This window comes from Peromyscus eremicus, chromosome 23 (genome assembly GCF_949786415.1).
Source record: "Peromyscus eremicus chromosome 23, PerEre_H2_v1, whole genome shotgun sequence".
Taxonomy (NCBI): Eukaryota; Metazoa; Chordata; class Mammalia; order Rodentia; family Cricetidae; genus Peromyscus; species Peromyscus eremicus.
This window is the reverse complement of record NC_081438.1, coordinates 26,941,893-26,963,060: the sequence shown is the minus strand read 5'-3', so window position 1 is coordinate 26,963,060 and position 21,168 is coordinate 26,941,893. Positions and strand designations below refer to the sequence as shown.

The window sequence follows — 21,168 nt, the reverse complement described above, 5'->3', positions numbered from 1 at the left end:
TTCCAGGTTTAAGCAGATGACTGGAGAGACGGCTCAGTGGGTAAAGTGCTTGCTGCACGTGCCTGAGGACCCGAGTTCTAATCCCCAGAGCCCATGTAAAGACAGATGTATGGTGTTCCTACAGGGAGATGGGAGGTGGAGACGGAGGACCCTTGGGAGACCATGGACCAGTTAACCTGATGAATGATGCCTCCAGCAAGAGACCCTGTCTCCAACAAGGTGGAGGGGCCACCATCCGAGGTTCCCTGCCCTCCATGTGTGTACACACTCACACATGCATATACACAAAGATTGAAAAAGCAGTAAGATGGACAGCAAGAGAAAGGGTCTCAATATCAACCTGGGGTCTTCACATATTCATTTGCATGTGCTCACACACAAAAGTTTTAGGGGGAAAAGTCACGATGGGGACAAAGTCTTTCCCATTCCAAACAAACACCCCACACTCCTTCAAACCACCTCCAAAGCGACACTCTTGAACCTTCTCAGTCACTCCTGGTGGAGCAGGTATTGGTCTTGGCAGTGTGGAGGGGCTGTCCAGTAGGGGAGGTCAGGGGTATCCTACCCTCACCTCCTGCTCCTCCCACCCTTCATGGAGCTGCCCTGGTTGGAAAGAACAAGGAGAGGTGGGCTGGCAATGGGGCTCAGCCTGGTAACGGTGCTTGCTGCCAAGCCTGACGACCTGAGTTCGATCCCTTAGAACCTACGCAGTGGAAAGGGAGAAGCACCAAGTTATCCTCAGACCTCCACATGCATGCTATGGTGCGCACACACACACACACACACACACACACACACACACACACACACACAGTGGAGGGTGGGGTGGGAAGGAGGTGGACACAATGACGCCCTTAATTTAAAAAGAGAAAAGAAAAACCAAAAAAGAATAAGCAGCAGCACTGTGGAGGGAGCAGGGCCAGTGCAGAGGCGGGGGAGGCCCAGGGGAAAGAGAGCAAGCTCTGGGGCCTGCAAACCAGCCGAGCAAAGCGCCAGGGGCTGGGCAGCCCTGGGCTTCTTGCTCACACTGAAGGGACCGGGAAGCAGCAGGCAGCGCAATGTGTGCTCTCTGAGGGAGAGTCTAGTCCCTGAGGAATACGGACAATGACTGCAGACACTTCAGGCTGTCACAGCTGGGCAGAAGGGTACTACTGACTTAGAAGAGACCAGGGATGCTGTGGGCCACCTTACAACCCACAGGACAACCCAACACAAAGTACATGCAGGCTGGGCATGCGACTCAGCTGGTAGAATGCTTGTCTAGCATGCACGAGGCCCTGGGTTCGGTCCCCAGCAGCGCATCCATCAGGCAGATGGAGTGCAGGCCTGTCATCCAGCACAGATCCAGGCAGAGGCACTTGGCCTGAGATGCCAATAATGCAAGACTGAAACTCTCCTCTGCCCAGAGCCCAGGAGGAGACCCTGGAGCATTTCAATAAGAGAAACCTGTAGGCTCCCTTGCCCCTCCGCCGCAGGGAAGGGCTTCCCTCATCACATTGTCCCATGAGAAAGTACAAAGTCCTGCCAGGAGGCAAGTCCTGGGGAAAAGAATAGACTGAAAAAACAACAGCATCCAGCTGGCAAAATGGTTCAGCTGATAAAGGAGCTTTTGTGGCCAAGCCTGATGACCTGAGTTTGATCCTCAGGACCCACATGGTGGAAGAAGAGAACCATCTCCTCCAAGTTGTCCCCTGACCCCACACACCAGGATACACACAGATACACAATTTAAAAATTAGAGAAAAAAAAAAAAAAAAAAAACAAGTTTGCCCATCCCAGCTCCTCCAAGGAAGTAACCGAGTCCCTTTCTAATAAAGAAAACAGGACATCAGGGTTGGGGACCACATCTTTTCTCACCTCTACTTCTACTGGCTGCCTAGGCGAAGGGTCTTTTCCTCCCAGGCCACCTCTGCTTCGCAAGGCCCCCTCCCCACAGCCTACTTCAACTCCCCCAGGGTCTGTGGTCTCTTGATATTCAAAGAGTGACCCCTGCTGGAGGCACCGGCTGGGGCTGGCAGCTAGCAGCTTCCCTGAAGGGCTGCTCATCCTGTGTGCAGAACTCCAAGCACAAGCTGAACACAGTTAGGGATGATGCTTCCTCACTGGATCACCCCTAAACTTTGTCCCAGTATAACTATGCACCATCCTGTACCAGTGTTAACAGAGTCAAACCCCCAATGTTCCAAAGTGGAGCAATCACCCAGCCACCCAGCCTGCTGAAGACCACTTTCCATGGATGGATGGATGGATGGATGGATGGATGGATGGATGGATGGATGGATGGAGACTCTGTGTGCATGTATTCTCCCTCCATGTGTAGTGGGAGGAGGAAAGGCTATAGGCCCTCATCAGCCCCAGGGCAGCAGTTACCCCCGGCTCTACTCTGAGCCACAGTGATGAATAACCCCAGCGCTTGGCAATTGTGAACTGACTTCACAGTTTTCAAAGCAGTTTCACGCTTTACCTCATTTGATCCCTCCTGCCAGCTCGGCTAGCCAGGGGACTCCAGTACCTAGGAAATGAAGTTACAGCTTCCCTGACAGGGCACCCCGACACCCTCACCATCACCCGAGACCGACAGAGATGTGATAGGTCGCGGGGGCCATCTGAACGTTCAGGCCTCCTATGGGAGTGAGTCTGAAGCCGTTTCGAATTCCTTCTTAGACTTTGGGCTGACGACGCCTGGTGAGACAGTCTCATGCCGTACCCGAGGCTGGCCTCAAACTTAAAGCAGCCCTCCTGCTTCCTGAATGTCCCCATGATTGGCACAGCCTTCCAAGTCAAGTTCTCAAGACTTTCATGTTTTGCATGTGTGTATGGTGTCCGTGTATGTATTCAAATTCATGTGTGGATGCACACACGTGTGTGTGAATGTAGAGGCCTGAGGTTGACACCTAGTGTCTTCAGTCGCTCTCCACTGTATTTATTGAGGCAGGGTCTCTCGCTGAGGCAGAATATGCTGTTTTGGCTAGCCAGCCCTCTTCCAAGAGGGATTGTCTTCCTGGGATGGCTGGGATGACAGGCGAGCCTCCACGGCCACCTAGCATTTATGTGGCGCTGGAGACCCAACCTCTGGTCCTCACGCTTGCTCAAGCGCTTGAACCACGAGCATCCTTTCCTCAGACTTCTGTGTCACCCTCTCTCACCTAAAGCTAGGCTGTTTTTCTTTTCCTCTCTTTTTATTATTATTGTATGATGAGGGGGAGGGGCACACGGGCAGAGGACAACTTCGTGGAGTCTGTTCTCTACTCCCACCCTCAAGTGGGTTCTTGGTCAACAGGCTTGCACACCAAGTGTCTTGACCTGCTGAGCCATCTCACCATTGGGCTGTTTCCTATGCCAAACGCCAACAACAGACTACCAGGCTCGGGTTAACTTGGGGTCTCTTACTCACTATCCCTACAAGCCACTAATTTGCAATCACTAGCGGACAAAGTCAGTCAACAAAAGTGAACACACTGTAAAATTTTACCAGCATCCCCATGTGGGACACTCAAGGCCCCCGAGCCCACCTAAGTCCACAGAGAGAGAGAGAATACGCCAACTTGCACAAACCCTCCCTCAGATTCGAGATACTGATGTCCCACCACCTATGAAATCCAACTTGAGCTGGGGTGGGGGGCGGCTGGCCTGGGGCTGCAAGGGGAATAGCTGGATGGGTAGATGCCAGAACAAATCAGACACTGGTCCTAGATGGGTTGGGGGCTTGAGTAGCAAGTGGCGTGCCAGCTTGGAGGGGCAATGGCTGTTGGGAAGGGGCTTTGCCCGAGGGGTAGCACTTTGAGCTGTGAGAAGGGAGAAGGACCGGGGTGGGTGGAGGAAAGATCTGGCCATCAAGTATTTACTGAGCATCTCCCTGGCCCAGCACTGTAAGCTGCTTGGGAGCTGTAGTAACTATTGGGTCTAAGAGGGGACACAGAAGGGTCTTTCAACTTGAAAAAACAAAATTTAAGAGGAAGAATTCTAGGCAAACTGTGAGGGGCAGCGACCTGCAGCTGTCCCGTCTAGCGGGGACATATGGACCGGGAAGAGCCTGGTCTAATGTCAGGGAAGCCCAGCAGCCTAGCTCAGCCAGACAGGTGTCTCACGCGCCCGGACAACCGAGGAGGGAAGCGGGACCTCGATGACCAAGCAGTTAGGTGACCGCTTAAAACGCAAGAAACCGGGGTGACGATCCGAGAGACGAGACGCTCGGGCAGGATGGATCTTCCATGTTGCCCCAAGTGCCAGAACGCTTGGACCAGCAGCAAGCCCCGCCAGGCCCCGGTTCGGCCACCAGAACCGTGCTTGGCACGGAGGGGGGGGGGAAGAGGGGACACCGCCAAAAGGGGAGGTCGGGGACGCGCGCACACACAGCACACAAGCCGAGAGGCCCGGCCCGGGGCGGGACATTTCGGGGAGCCTGGAGGGGGGACCCCAGAGCCGCGACCGTTACTTCAGGACCGAGCACGGGGAGGTGCGGGAAAGCGCGGGCCGGGGAGGACGGCGTGCCCTTCAGGGAGGGGCGCCAGGTGCGCGGGGCGCGCGCGGGGACGGCCCCTCGGCCCCTCTCACTCCCCGTCCTCCCGCCCGAGGCACCGAGGGGCAGCGGGGGCCTCCTCCTCCTCCTCCTCCTCCTCCCATCACCCCACCACCGGAGCCCGGGAGCCCCGAGCCGAGGCCGCGGGGGCCGCTCCGGAGAGAGAGAGGGAGGGTCGGGTGGGAGGGAGGAGGGAGGAGGGAGGAGGGAGGGCTGGCAGCGCCGGGCAAGCGACCTGGACGAGGAGGAGGAGGAGGAGGAGGAGGAGGAGGAGGAGGAGGAGGAGGAGGGCCCGCGCGCGCCGCGGCTCCGGCTCCGGCGGCGGCGGCGGCGGCTTCTGCCCGCAAAGGCTCCCGGGCGGCCGCCGCTGGCGTCGGGGGCGGGCCTGCTCCGGTGCTCGCCAGAGCTTACCGGGGCACGGCACGAGGTTCCCGGTCCTCCCCGGGGCGTTGGTGACCCGGGCGCGGCGGCGGCGGCGGCGGCGGCGGCGGTGACGGTGACGGTGACGGTGACGGGCGGGCGGCGCGCGGCGGGGCCGGGACGGCGGCGGCAAGGGGGGGACCGGAGGGGGGGCGCTGGCGCTCCCGCGGCGGCCGCTCCTCTCTGTTTGTGTTTGTAGCAAGATGGCTGCCCGCCTCGTACCACGTGACACGGACGCGGGGCCGCCCCCTCCAACGCCACCGCGGCCGCCGCCGCCGCCGCCGCCGCCGCCGCCGCCGCCGCGGCTCCCGCGGGCCGCCTGGCTCCGGAACGCCGGACGCGCCCGCCGGGATCTCCCGACCCCGACCGCCCCCCACGGTGCACCCCGCCACCCAATGCAAGGGGCTCCCCCCACCCCACCCCGTGCACGTTGACCCGGGAGCGTGTCGTGTGTCCCCCCCCTGCACGCGTCACGTGACGGGGTGCCTGTGCAACCTGAGGCTTGGTGAAGTGGGGGGTGGTGGGGGTGGTGGTGGGGTGTCCCCACTTCCCCCGCCCTCTCCTGGGCATGCCCAGCCTCCTCCAGGGAGCCCGCCTGGGTTAGAGGTGAGACAGTCAAATTCAGAATGGTCCTCCCCACCCCCGGGACTCCGGGACTCCGCCGTGGGGGTTCGGGGTAACGCGAATGCGCCGTGATTTAGAAGCGGTCTGATCTGACCCAGGCTGTCTTTCGGGTGAAAGGATTTTCTGTGTAGGCTGGGAAGTGGAAGCAGGAGGATGAGTGAGTGGTGCAAAGTCAGCCTGGGCTACAGGGTACCTGCACATGCCGAGAGAGGTACATCCTGCACTCCGGCACTTAGGAGCAGTTTCCAGACCGGCCTGGGCAGGAGACCTCCAAGCATAAACCAAAGAAAGTTGAAGGTGGTACATGTTATAATCCCAGCACTTGGGAGGTAGAGACAGAAGGGTCAGGAGTTCAAGGCTAGCCTTGGCTACGAATTATTGTGTCTGAGAGTGTTTTTTAAAAATCTGAAAGATTCAGAAATGACTTTTCCTTGAGACTGATGAACTCAGGATGTCGAAGTTTGGTGTGTGTCTCCATGGTTTCCTTTGGAAGAGTATTTCCTCCCTTCCTTCCTTTTTTCCTTCTTGTCTTCTATTGTGTTTCTGTTTGTTTTGAGACGCGGTCTCACTGTGTAGCCTTGCTATGTAGATCAGTCTGGCCTTGAACTCAGAGAACCACCTGCCTCTGCCTCCCAGTGACTTGGTTTTTGAAACTGAGTCTCACACACTGTAGCCCACCGGGTGGCCCTTCCACCAGCCTGGAAATCATGGTAGTCTTCTGCCTCTGCCTCCCAGGTGCTCGGCTTTACAGACATGCACCTCCATGCCCGACACCATTTTGAACATTGTTTCTGGGAAGTGCCATTACCTGCTGTGCTAAGGAGGGCTCTCCAGGTGTGGCAGTTGGGAGTACGTTGCTGCAGTCCTAGAAGTTAGGAAGTAGGTGGAGACAGGAGGATCAGAAGTTCAAGGCCTGCCCAGGCAACCTGAGCCCTTGTCTATAAAAATAAACAGAAAGAGCCCCAAGCCATGATTTTGCCCCAAGCCAAAAGCGGTAAAGATGGAATCAACATAGGTATCCTTTCTCTTCTTTTAAAAAGAAAATTTTAAAATGTGATTTTGTGAAAGTGTTTGTCTGTGTAAGGTGTGTGCACATAAGTGCAGGAGCCTAAGGGAGCCAAAAGAGGGCACCCAACCCCCTGAAGCTGGAGACAGGCGGTTGTGAGCTGTCTGACAAGGGTACTGGGAACTGAACTTGGGTCCTCTGCAAGCCATCCTCTAGTTTAGTGGTTTTCAACCTGGGTTTTGTGACACCAAAAGGACCCTCAGAAAACACAGATATTTACATTACGATTCATAACATTAGCAAAATTGCAGTTATGAAGTAGCAATGAAATAATTTTATGGTGGTGGGGTCACCACAACATGAGGACCTGCATTAAAGGGCTGCAGCATTAGGAAGGTTGAGAACCACTGCGCTAGCCCTCATGATATAGTTTTATCTAAAGCTTTCATTGGGGCACTGATGTAGCTCAGTGGTAGGGCACCTGCCTAGAATCCCCCAGTGAGGGGCTGGGGTGTGGCTCAGTGGTAGAGCACCTGCCTAGAATCCCCCAGTGAGGGGCTGGGGTGTGACTCAGTGGTAGAGCACCTGCCTAGAATCCCCCAGTGAGGGGCTGGGGTGTGGCTCAGTGGGAGAGCACCTGCCTAGAATCCCCCAGTGAGGGGCTGGGGTGTGGCTCAGTGGTAGAGCACCTGCCTAGAATCCCCCAGTGAGGGGCTGGGGTGTGACTCAGTGGTAGAGCACCTGCCTAGAATCCCCCAGTGAGGGGCTGGGGTGTAGCTCAGTGGGAGAGCACCTGCCTAGAATCCCCCAGTGAGGGGCTGGGGTGTGGCTCAGTGGTAGAGTGCTTGCTTAGCTTGTGCAAGACCCTGAATTCAATATATAATTTAATATACACACAAACACAGGCAGAGAAAGATAGAGGAAAAACAACTTTTGTCGGTGCCAGACTTGGAGATGGAAAGAAGGCTGGGGGTGGGTCATTACTTTAAGAAAGGTGGATGAGGAGGGAAAGGTGAATGGATATGAACTGGAATGCAAAGTGATGGGAGAAAGAACCTAGCAAAAGAGCGTGAACATCGAATTTTGGTTGAGAGCTTTGATTCCCATTGTGAAGCCCAGATAAATATTTAATCTTTTTTTTTTTAAAGATTTATTTATTTATTATGTATACAGAGTTCTGCCTACATGCATGCCTGCAGGTCAGAAGAGGGCACCAGATCTCCTTATGGATGGTTGTGAGCCACCATGTGGTTGCTGGGAATTGAACTCAGGACCTCTGGAAGAACAGCCAGTGCTCTTAACCGCTGAGCCATCTCTCCAGCCCATATTTAATCTTTTTAACATTTGTATGTGCTCGTCATGTGTGTGAACCTGCCATGGCACACATGTAGCGGTCAGAGGACACCTTGCAGGAGTTGGCATCCCTGGATTCAAGCTCAGATCATCAGCCTTGATACTGAGTGCCTTCCACTCCCTCCCACTGGCCACACACATACAATTATACATGTGTATGTTTGTTTTATGGTTGGTTGGTTTAGGTATATGTGACACACACACACACACACACACACACACACACACACACAGACACTCATGGTGTTTTCTTTTTGGCAGTGGTAGGTACTAAACCCAGAGTTTCAAGTATACTAAACAAGTACTCTTACCACTGAGATATGTCCCCAGTTCCTGGGGTTTGTTTAGGCAGTTGGTTGGTTGGTTGGGTTTTGGTTTTCCTGAGACAAGATGTCTCTGTATGTAGCTCAGGCTGGCCTCAAGTCCACAGGAATCCTTCTGCTTCAGCCTCCTGAGTTTTGGGGCTCAGGCTGCACCACCATAAATCTAGCTTGTCAAACAGGATTTTAAAAACCTTGGAAAGACACACAGCTTGAGTCAGGGAATGCTCATTTAAAAACTGTGTTTATTGTTTTGTGAGTGAGTTTTGTTTTTGTTTTTGTCTGTATTTGGTTTTTCAAGACAAGCTTTCTCTGTGTAGCCCTGGCTGTCCTAGAACTCACTCTGTAGACCAGGCTGGCCTCAAACTCACAGAGATCCTCCTGCCTCTGCCTCCTGAGTGCTGGGATCAAAGGCGTGTGCCACCACCACCAGGCTTTAGAAGTGTTTTTTTTTTCTTTTCTTTTTTTTTTTTTTAATTTATTTATTTATTGTGTATACAGTGTTCTGTCTGCACATATACCTGCATGCCAGAAGAGGGCACCAGATCTCATTACAGATGGTTATGAGCCACCATGTGGTTGCTGGGAATTGAACTCAGGACCTCTGGAAGAGCAGCCAAATCAACGCTCTTAACCGCTGAGCCATCTCTCCAGCCCAGAAGTGTTTTCTAGAATGATACCTTGATAACTTTTCCTAAGAAGATACACACAGATGTCTATTCAGCCACAAAACAAACAGTTCCACCAAAGTCCACCTTGGAGAAACTGTGAATTTCTTAGGGTTACTTGCAGGAGCATGGATGACCAGAGGCAGCTGTGGCACTGGAAGGTCGACTTCACATGGGTGATGACTCAGGAAAGCTGCATCCCTGGAGCTCCCTCCCTGTGGGACTTGTGGAGGGAGCTTGGGTTTTCCAACTTCAGGCTATTATATATATAAACTACTGAGAACATGCCAAGATCTATCTATCTATTTATCTATCTATCTATCTATCTATCTATCTATCTATCTATCTATCTAATCATCTATCTATTTAATCATCTATCGAGTCCTGGGTATAGGACTGAGAACTAGTTCTATCAAGACCCACCCCCTTATGAATTTTGTTAGTTTCAGGAACTTTCTAAGCCTTCTATGTTTCATTTTATTTATTTATTTATTTATTTATTTATTTATGGTTTTTTGAGACAGGGTTTCTCTGTGTAGCTTTGGTGGTGCCTTTCCTGGAACTCATTCTGTAGCCCAGGCTGGCCTCGAACTCACGGAGATCCACCTGGCTCTGCCTCCTGAGTGCTGGGATTAAAGGCGTGTGCCACCACTGCCCGGCCACTTCCTGAGTCTTAAAGAGCCCCCTTCTAAGACAGAATGTTTTCATTTGGAGGGAAAAGCCACACAATAAATGACTGAGCCATTTCACATTTCCAGAAATCTAGCAAGTGAGATCCTGGTTTTTCTGCACTTCCATCTGAACTTTGATATCGTCAAGATTTTTTTTTTTTTTTTAAGCAGAGCCTCAAACTTACTGTGTAGCTGAGAACGACCTTGAACTTCTGATCCTCCTGCTTCTACCTCCTGAGTGCTAGGATTTCAGGTGCCCCCTGTTTTCTGGTTTATGCCTGGCTGGGGATGGAGCCCAGGGTTTCCTGTACACTAGACAAGCACTCTGTCAGTAGAGCCACATCCCGCCCCTCACTGTGGTTTTAATGTGCATTTCTCTAATGGCCAACTATACTGGACATCTTGCGAGGTACTTACCATCCTTACGCCCCCTTGCTGAAATGTGAGTCTGCTTATTTTGTAATTGAGTTGTTTTTTCTCTTCTTTCTTTGTTTTTTGTTTTTATTTTGTTTTGTTTTGTTTTGAGGCAGCGTTTCTCTGTGTAGCCCTGGCTGTCCTGGAACTCACTCTGTAGACCAGACTGGCCTTAAACTCAGAGATCCAGCTGCTTCTGCCTCCTGAGTGCTGGGATTAAAGGTGTGCACCACCACTGCCCACTGGGTCTTTTTGGTTTTTCGGGTTTTTTTTCTTTCTTTTTTTTTTTTTTTTCCCCTAAAGATTTATTTATTATGTATACAGTGTTATTTCTGGAGGCCAGAAGAGGGCACCAGATCTCATTACAGATGGTTGTGAGCCACCATGTGGTTGCTGGAAATTGAACTCAGGACCTCAGGAAGAGCAGTCAATGCTCTTAACCGCTGAGCCATCTCTCCAGCCCCTGGGTTTTTTGGTTTTTTTTTTTTTCTAACTTTACTTATTGATACATGGTTTTTTGCTTTCCTGAAACATGTCCTTGCTGCCTCATCCTTCAAAGAGCTGGGCTTACAGGCACCATGATGCCACTTGAGAGATTCAAACGCTTCAGTTCCCAGAAACTTGTATATAGTCTATATGTAAATCTTTTATTGAATGTGTGACTGCAAATGTGGCTTCCTGCACCTTGTCCCCCTTTATAATTCATTTATTATTATTATTGCGTGTGCATGTGGGTATGGTATACGGTGGAGGAGAGATAGGTGTGCCAGCCCCATCACTGTGTGGAGGTCAGAGGACAGCTGTGGACTTGGTTCTCTTCTTCTGCCTTTCAGTAGGTTCTGGGGATCAAACTGAGGTCATCAGGCTTGGACAGAATTCACTTTACCCATTCAGCCATCTCCCCAACCCTACTCTTTCTGGACAGGGTCTCACATACCCAAGCTGACCTCAGGCTTGCTATGTAGCTGAGGATGGGGTTGAACCCCTTAGTCTCTGGCCTCCGCCTCCTGAGTGCCAGGACCAAGCACCGGGCACTGCACCCAAGATCCTGTTTTCATACTATTTTGGTCTTTCATAAAAGTTTAATTTCCGAGACAGGGTCTTATGTTGTAGTTTGGAGCACTTTAGCTCAAGACGTCCTCAAACCCATGGCAATCCTCCTGCCTCAGCTTCTAAGTGCTTGTATTGCAGGCATGAGGCATCGTGCCCAGCCTTAATGGTTTTTCGATTTTATTTTGACATTTGTTTATTTTGAATGTGTTTGGGGAGTATATGTGTATAGAAGTCAGAGGACAACTTGTAGGAATGCATTTTTTTTCTCTTTTCTCCTTCTACTATATGGGCCCTAGGGACCTAGCTCTGATCCTTAGGCTTCAAAGCAGGTGGCTTTACTTATGTTATAGACCCTCCAAGCTTGAAATTCTAATGAACCAGTTTGTCTTCGTCCTCCACACCCACCCATCTCTGGACTTGTTTTGACTACCCTCTTTTTTTTTTTGTTTGTTTGTTTTTGGTTTTTTGGTTTTTTTTGGTTTTTCGAGACAGGGTTTCTCTGTGTAGCTTTGCGCCTTTCCTGGAACTCACTTGGTAGCCCAGGCTGGCCTCGAACTCACAGAGATCCGCCTGGCTCTGCCTCCCGAGTGCTGGGATTAAAGGCGTGCGCCACCACCGCCCGGCTTGACTACCCTCTTATATATATAATGTGCATTAGTGTTTGGCCGTGGGTTTTGGGCCCCCTGGAACTGGAGTTACAGGCAGTTGTGGACTGTCATGTGGGTGCTGGGAATTGAACCCAGATCCTCTGGAAGAGCAGTCAGTGCTCTTAACCATTGAGCCATCTCTCCAGCCCTCGACTAGCCTCTTGAAGAGCTCCCTTACATTTTCTCCAAATGGTTTATAGTTAACAGTTTCATATTTAGACCCACTGTCCATGTTATGGTCTTTTGTTGTTTCTCCAGACAGGGTTTCTCTGTGTAGCCCTGGCTGTCCTGGAACTCACTCTGTAGACCAGGCTGGCCTCGAACTCAGAGATCCGCCTGCCTCTGCCTTGAGAGTGCTGGGGTTATAGGCGTGCGCCACCACCGCTGGGCTCCATGCTATGGTTTTAAGGCTCTTTTCTTTCCCTGGCCTGTTTCAGCAATATTTGAAACACAATCTCTTTGCAGTGTGCTATGTTTGCATTTCAGCCAAAACATGAATGGCTGGGGATATAGCTCAGATGGTCGCAAGCGCGAAGCCCTGGGTTCCATCCCTAGCGCTGCATAAATCAGGTGTGCTGGCCCACACCTGTAATTCCCACACTTGGCAGACGGAGGCAGGAGGATCAGAACTTAAAGAGCATTCTCAGCAAGTCTGATGTCAGCCTGGCTAGAAGAGACCCTTTCTCAAAAGGGTTTATTTTACTTGTATGTTTCTGAGTTCTCTGTTTCGTTGACTTTTGTAACTATACATCTGCCAACAGCACACTTTTCTTTCTTTTTTTGAATTGATTTTATTTTATAATCATTTTCTCATGCAACATATCCTGTTTAGAGTTCCCTTCCCTCCACTCCCAACCTCCCACCTACTCTCCCCTCCATATCAAGCTAGTAGCTGGCTCTGTCCTCCGATCCCCAGGCAAGTTTATTAGGGTACACAATATATCACAACTCCCTTTCTGCCTCTGATTAGAAAAGAACAGGATTCTAAAAGATAACAACCAAACATGACAAAATAAAATATAAATAAGATGAAGCAAAAACTATTATCTCAAAGTTGGTCATGGCAACCCAACAGGAGATCCAAGAGGCGTAAGGGTCAGAGACAAACTCACTCTTACAGTCAGGAGTCCCATAAAAACACTAAGCCAGTAACCGTAATCTGTATGTAGAGGACCTGATACAGACGTGTGTAGGACTCGCAGCACACTTTTCTGAATGACTGTATTTACCTAGTTAGGTCTTAAGGGGCCAGCAAGATAGTTCAGAATGTAAAGTGGTTGCTGTGTGAGGCTTTGATCCCCAGAACCTTGACTCCATAAAGTGTCATAGTATGCTCCCCCATCGTCATACACACAATAATCATAAAGATTTTTTTAAAGTACATATTGAATTTTTTTTTTTTTTTGGTTTTTTGAGACAGAGTTTCTCTGTGTAGCCCTGGCTGTCCTGGAACCACTCTGTAGACCAGGCTGGCCTTGGACTCATAGAAATTCTCCTGCCTTTGCCAAAAGCTGGCATTAAAGGCATTTGTCACCACCACCTGGCCTATATTTTTTATTTTTTATTTTTATGTATGTGTGTGTGTGTGAGTGTCTAGGCACCCACACAAGCCAGAAGAGGGTGTCAGGTCTCCTGAAGCTGGAGTTACAGGTGGTTGTGAGCCACCCAACATGGGTACTGGGAACTAAACTCAGATCCTCTGGGAGTCATCTCTGAAGATCAGCAAGTGCTCTTAACTGCTGAGACAATAGGAGTCCAATAACTTTGCAAAATTATTTTATTTGCCTTTTCGTAAGTTTTAGGATAAATTTATCAAGATGGCACAATGGTGCACACCTGTAATGCTAGCACTCAGGAGGAGTATGAGTTCTAGGCTAGCCTGAGCTACATAGCTAAACCCTATCCTCCCCAAATTGACGTCTAGAATGTCAAACCTTCCATTTCAACACAAAACCCAGAGGCTAGGGATGTAGTTTGGTTGATGGTGCCTGCTAATCCCAACATTCACAAGTTGGAGGCAGAGGGATCAGAAGTTCATGGTCATCTTTGACTATATAGCACGGAACAAGGTTCTCTTTCCAACCTTCAAATCAGATTCTGCCCAGGTAGGTAGCCTGGGGGTGTAGTACGAGTTCCCAAATGCAGGTTTTACTCATTTCTGTAGGGAACTGTCCAAAGGCTTTACCAATCTGGGCAGAGAGCCAGGTCCCCACTACTAAGGGACTAGGAACCCACGTATTTGCTGTCCCTGTCCCTCCCGCCAGGGGGCAGCCCGCCACGACTCGCAGGTCGCGGGTAGCCGCTGGCTGAGTGCTGCATGGAGAGGTGTGGCGGGAAGCTGCAAACGCTTGGCACCTAGTGTGGGTCCCTGGCAGAGGGAGGAGCCCAAGGTGGACATCCGGCCTTCACTCGGTCCCTTCGATCTCTCTGCGCCCGGGGCTGCCAGGACCCCGGGAGGGAGGTCAGCTGTCAGTGCCGCGGCTGAGCAGAGCGATGGATGCGGATTCCAGACTCACCTCCCGGACCTGGGCGGTCCCAGCTCCTACACCGACCCGATCCCCCTTTCCCAATCCTGCAAAGCTCGAGAACTGCTCCCCGCGCCTGGATCCTCGAGTCCCGCCGGGCTGACGGGGGGCGACGACAGCCGGGGAGATCCGCACCACGCCCCTCTTGGCCCCGCCTTCATCGATTAGCCCCACCTCTGGCAGCCAGCCCCGCCCACGATGCGCTCGAGACTGGAACGCCTCGAGTCCGGAAGTCTCGCGAGACTGAAGCGCCCTTGCGCAGGCGTCTGAGGCAAGGGGGGTGGGCCGGAGAACGGAGGCCGGGAAGGCTACGAGCGGATGGGTTCCGGCTTGGGGACGGCGGTGCGCGTGCGCAGTGCGTAGTCCTTGCGGGCGCCACTCTCCGGCGTCCCTGCGGCGGCCGCTTCTTCTTCATTGTTTCTCTGGGCGTCTGGGGCAGCAGCGCCCGCTTGGGTCGGCCGGCCAGGCGCACGCGAGTGAAGGGCACGGTGGGACGGAGAAGGTAGGCGGGGAAGCGCCGGGAATGGGAACCACGTGACGAATGAATTAAAACTGGGAGAGGATAAAGCGGAAGTGGGGCGGGGGGACGGAGAGGCTGGGACGGAAGAGGGTCGTCGAGGGCGCCCCCTTCCGGTTGCACCCTTGGAAAGCGGGGCAGGAAAGGATTCTCTGGTCATTCTCCCTGAATCCTGCTCCTTCCCCATGCCAGGACTCAAAGCATGGCGGAAAACAGGGAGCCCCGTGGTGCCATCGAGGCCGAGCTGGACCCCGTGGAGTACACCCTTCGGAAACGACTTCCTCACCGCCTGCCCCGGAGGCCCAATGACATTTACGTCAACATGAAGACTGATTTTAAGGCCCAGCTAGCCCGCTGTCAAAAGCTGCTGGACGGAGGCAGTAGGGGGCAGAGCGCATGCACTGAGATCTACATTCATGGCTTGGGCCTGGCCATTAACCGCGCCATCAACATCGCCCTGCAGCTGCAGGCAGGCAGCTTTGGCTCCCTACAGGTGGCCGCCAATACCTCCACCGTGGAGCTGGTGGATGAGTTGGAACCAGAGACTGACTCCCGAGAGCCACTGACCAGGATCCGGAACAACTCGGCCATCCACATCCGGGTCTTCAGGGTCACGCCCAAGTAATGGAAGTGAAGCTGACTTTCATCCACCAACTCCTTTGTGCACACACATCCAGGCTCCATGTGGCTGAGGTTTCTACTGATTCATATGGCTCTTGTTTTGGCATGGGCCTCTTGTCAGAGCCTTGTAAGAAAATACATGTTGCCTCAGCCTAGAGAACTGTAAATGGAGAGCCCAAGAAGGGAATCCTCCTTGTCCTGTACAATAAAAGTATCAAGTTGTGTTGGTGCCGGGCGTCCCATGGCCTCTGCTTCCTTGTATAATTCTGTGTGTACTTGAATAGGAACGGTCGGAAACTTTACAAGTCCCTAGGCCAGGAAGAGCCCACATTGTACTACAGTGTGACGTGAATCCAATTGTTGAGTGTATCACGGAGGCTCAGTAGTTACAGTGTGCTCTCGGGAAGACTAGAGAGTAGACGCTCATCCATTGAACTAACTGCAGCCGGGGTGTATCAGGCTCCTCTCTCTCTCATGGTTCCCAGGCGTGGGAATAGAGAAGGTTTAAAGGTGAAGGGAGTTGTGGATATAACTCAGTGGGGGACTGTACTAGTGTTACCTAGTTGCCTAGCACGGGATTGGACCCTAGGTTCAAGCCCTAGTAACCACAAGATTTAAGGTGGAGGATGACTGGGGAGATGGCTCGATGGGAGAAGCACTTGCCGAACAATCATAAATCCTTGAGTTTGGATACCCAGGACCCATTTCACACTGGGCACTGTAGCACTCGAATCGACTTCCCATGCTTCTGTAGTGAGATGGGCGTCACGTGGGATTCTCTATGGCTTGTGGGCTAGCCAACAAGAAGAAACCCTGTCTCAAAGTGAAGGTGAGGATTGATGCCTGAAGTCCTTTGACTTACATGTAGCACATGTACCCATACTCACATAGAATAAGGGCATGCAAAAATTAAAAAAAAAAAAAAAAAGATGAAGACTGTAGCTTTCTAAAATTAGCTTCCTTGAACTGACAGTTTTGTTTGCTGGAAGCCAAACCTAGACCCTTGGTGTGCTAAGTAAATGTACTGGTGCAGAGCCACAGCCCAGCTCTTCAATGGTGGATTCTAGGTAACTCCTCTACTGCTGAGCTGGGCTCCAGCTCTTGAACACCTTTGACTGTGACTCTTAATTCCAGTTCCTGCAGAGTCCACATGTTTCTGGCGCTTCTTTAGGCTAGAGTCAGATCAGTCAGGTTCAGCTATTTCGTGGGCAAAGGAGATCTCCCCTAAGTAATTTATTATTGGTTGTGATGGTTAATCTCCATTGCCAGCCCGCTGCAATCTAAATCCACCGGGGAGACACACCCCTGGCCGTGTCTGTGAGGACCTTTCCGTAGAGGTTTAGCTGAGGTGGGCAGATCTGCTCTGAATGTGGATGGCCCAAACTAAAAGGAGAAATCGGAGGGCCCTGATAAGATGGCTCAGGGGGTTAAAGGCAATCCTGACAAGCTGAGTTCAAGCCCCAGAGCCCACGGGATGGGAGAGAACCAACTCCAGAGACTTGTTGGTTCTCTCCCATCCCGTCTGTTGGCTTTAGGATCTACACAGTGGATCGCAGCTTTGTTTCCAAAAAAGTCAACTAGCCCAACTAGTGGGACCACACACACATATAATCTCAACACTTCTGAGACCGAAGCAGGAGGCTTGTGAGTTTGAGACCAACCCCCAGCTACATAGCAAATTCAAGGTCAGCCCAAGCGACAAAGCGAGACACTGTCTCAAAAAGCAAACAAAAACTCAGAAAAGGAAACCAGCAGACTGAAGAGACAGCTTAGAGAATCAGAGGAAAACTTTTTTCCAGGCATCCATCTGACAGAGTAATGCCTAGAATTACAAAGATCTCCCAAATCACCCGAAGACTAATCATGTTATCAATTAATGGGCTCATATACAGAGTAGAAAGTACTGGAGGGATGGGCTCAGTGGTTAAAAGCACTATTTGCTTTTCCAGAGGACTCCTGTTCAGTCCCCAGAACCCACATAGTTACTCCAGATCCAGGGGCTTCAACACCATCTTCGGCCTCCCTGGACGGCATACTCATGATGCACAGACACACTTGCAGGCAAACCACAGAAAAATATAAATAATTTTAATCTGGGCAGCGGGATGGTGGTGGTGGTGGTGGTGGTGGTGGTGGTGGTGGTGGTGGTGGTGGTGCACGCCTTTAATCCCAGCTGGGCTTCAAACAAGAGGTTTCCAATAGACAAAGTGCATTATGAAAGTGGGGAAGAGTCCCACTGGAGGCCTGAGATTTGCTCAGCATCAGTTTCCTTGTTTATGGAAAAACGAAGATCTTAGCCGGGCAGTGGTGGCACACGTCTTTAGTCTCAGCACTTGGGAGGCAGAGCAGGTGGATCTCTGAGTTTGAGGCCAGCCTGGTCTACAAATTGAGTTCCAGGACAGCCAGGACAACACAGAGAAACACACACACACACACACACACACACACACACAAACGTATATATATTATATAATTATCATATATAATTAATAAACATATAATAATATCACATGTTTATTATGTTGTTAATAAATATATAATTATATTAAATACATTATTACATAATTATATATACAATTACTGTATATATATACATATATATAAAACGCTCAAAGGAATAAATAGTTTGACCAATGAATATTTGAAAAAAACTTTCAACACCCTTAGCTATAAGGCAATGCTAATTAAAACAACTTGAGATTCCATCTCACCCCAGTCAGGATGGCTGTCAAGAAAACAAACTTAAGCACCACCGAGGATGTGGGGCGCAGGGGAACCCTTACACGCCGTTGGCGGGAGGGTAACTGGCGCGGCCACTAGTGGAATCGGTAAGGAGGTTTCTCAAAAAACTGAAAGTAGCACTACCACTGCTACGTGTCCCAGCGATGCCAGTCCTTGGCCTCTATCTCCCCAAAGGGCTCTGTGTCAGCACGCACCAGGGATTCCTGCCCATCCATGTCTGTTGCTGCACGACACACGGTACACAGCACCAGCCGAGATGCCCCGCCACAATGAATGGATGGAGAAACTGAGGTCCAGGGCAGGTGAAATGGAAAAGGGTCTTACCTCCAAGCCTGACAACCTGATCTCTAGAGCCCACGTGGTAGGAGGACAGAACAGATTCCTACAATGGTCCTCTTTGCACAGAGGGTGTGAGCCCACCCCTGGACACACACAAAGTACGGTTTAACATGCAATAACAAATCTTACGAAGAGGGAGAATATTATTCATATACTTAATGGGATTTTACTCAGCTGTAAAGAAAAATGAAATGATGACCTTTGCAGGAATATGAAGGGAGCAAGAGATCATTAAGTAGGAAAAGCAAGATTCAGAAAAAAATAGCATGGGTTTTTCTTCATATACAGAGTGCAGATTTATTAATTTATTATTGGTGTCTGTGTGTATGTTGCATGTATTTGTGTGTGTGTGTATGTTGCATGTACTTGTGTGAGTGTATGTTGTATGTATTTGTGTGTGTGTGTGTGTGTGTGTGTGTGTGTACGTGTATGTGTGTGTGTATGGAGACCGGAGGTCAATGCCGTGTGTCTTCCTTGATCGCTTGTCATCTTATTTTTGAGACAGGGTCTCTCACTAAAACTGTAGCTTCTCATTTCTGGGGAACTGGCCATCAAGCTTCAGGGATGCCCCTGTCTCTGCTCCCTCACTCCTGGGGGTGGCATTGCGGCCATTTGCAGCTTTTCGAACGGGTGCCAGGGAGCTAGGGAGGTCAAAAGACAGTGAAAGGAGAGAACAAGACTGTGGGAGTTTGAATGTGATTGGCTCCCATAAGTGCATAGGGAGTGGCACTATTAGGAGGTGTGGCCTTGCTGGAGGAAGTGTATCACTGCGGGGGTGGGCTTTGAGGTCTCATATATACCCAAGCCACGCCCAGCGCCTTAGTTCACTTCCTGTTGCCTGCCTATCAAGATGTAGGCAGCACCGTGCCAGCCTGCATGCCGCCACACTTCCTGCCATGGTGATAATGGACTAAACCTCTGAGCTGTAAGCCTCCACCTCAGTGAAATGTTTTCCTTTGTAAGAGTTGCCGTGGTCATTGTGTGTCTTCACAGCGATAGAAACCCTAAGACAAAGATGTACATACATACATATATATGTGTATGAAGTGAATCTACCTATATACACACATGCACATGTATGTATATATACACATATACACACATGTATATACACATATATGTGCACACTCACATATACACATATACATACATACATATATATCTGAAGTAAAGCTATTTGGTGAGAGGGAAGGGAGTCAGCAAGGAGAGAGGGAGGGAGGGTGATAGGGGAGGGCAAAGAAGAAGAAAGCATACTGAGATATATAGATATAGATATAGATATACACACACATGGAGACACCACAGTGATGGGCTGGGGATGTAGCACAGTGCTGGAGTTCTGGTCGACCACATTCAAAGCCCTGAGTCTATCCCTGGCATCTCATAAATGGAACATGAAATCACAAACCTGTAATCGCAACACTTGGAACACAGAGGCAGAAGATCAGGAGCTAAAGACCATTCCGGGTTCCACAGTGAGTTTAAGGCCGGGCTGGGATACATGAGAATATATAGAAAATGTCACGGTGAAACCCATTTATTTGTATGCTAACAAAAAAAGTGTTTTAAAAAGTGGAGCATGCCTGTGGGGAGGGAACAGGAGGAGAAGGGGGAGGGGAAACTGTGGTTGGTATGTAAAATAAATAAAAAATGTAATACAAAAAGTAGCGGAGCATGGCCGGGCAGTGGTGGCACACGCCTTTCATCCCAGTACTCGGGAGGCAGAGGCAGGAGGACCTCAGAGTTCAAGGCCAGTCTGGTCTACAGAGTGAGTTCTAGGACAGCCAGGGCTGCACAGAGCAACCCTGTCTTCAAAAACCAAAGACATAGAAACCAAACCAAACCAAACAAGAAAGTGGAGCATGGAGCATGAATCTCATGCCTGTAATTCCCGACTCAATACAGAAAGTGGAGAGGGGCTGAAGGGCTGGCCCAGTAGTTAACAGTGAGTACTGTGCTTGCAGAGACTCAAGTACGGTTCTCAGCACCCAAGCTGAGTGGCTCACAACTGCAATGCCAGCTCCAGGGGGGTCTTATGCCCTCTCAGACCGCCATAGGAACTTGCACTCACTGGCACACAGACATACATGTAATTAAAACTAAAATGAATCTCCAAATAGAAATAAACCTTCTAGCTAAGTCGTCCAGAGTCTTCATCCCAGCACTCAGGATGCAGAAGCAGACAGATCTTTGTAAGCTGGAGGCCAGCTTGGTCTACATAGTGTTCCAGGCTAGCCATGACTACATAGAGACTCCGTCTGCAAACATATCCAAGTGTTGCTTTCTTAGCATTATCCTCTAAACAACACAGCATATCTACTATTTACATAAAATTCTGTATTTTAAGTAATCTAGAGACGAGGGAGTGGCCACAGTTTCCAGGAGCTCCCTGTATGGGCTCATTTGCTTACATACGTACGGATTTATGGGCAGGGGGCTGGCACACGTGTGTGCAGTGTGTATGCAATTTGATGTGTGCAGCACAAACGTGCAGCACAAGTGTATGTCATTGTGGAGGCCTGAGGTTGACTTGGGCATCCTCCTTACTTGCTCTCCACTTTATCTATTAAGGCTTTGTCTCTCGACAGACCCAGAGCTTGGTAATTCCAGCTTGTGAAGACAGCCAGCTTGCCCCAGACATCCCTGTGTCTGCCTCCTGAGTGTTGGGATTGCAAGTGGACAACCACGCTTGCGTGGCGTATGTGAGTTCTGAGGCTCTAAACTCTGGT

General features: G+C 50.6%; 1 protein-coding gene across 1 annotated transcript; it reads left to right on the top strand.

The window, feature by feature from the left end:
• Positions 1-14,813: 14,813 nt before the first annotated feature.
• Positions 14,814-15,587, top strand: Pop7 (POP7 homolog, ribonuclease P/MRP subunit). Its single transcript, XM_059249247.1, has one exon. It carries the CDS (start codon positions 14,940-14,942, stop codon positions 15,360-15,362), a length of 423 nt encoding a protein of 140 aa, XP_059105230.1. The 5' UTR covers positions 14,814-14,939; the 3' UTR covers positions 15,363-15,587.
• The last annotated feature ends 5,581 nt before the right edge of the window (positions 15,588-21,168 follow it).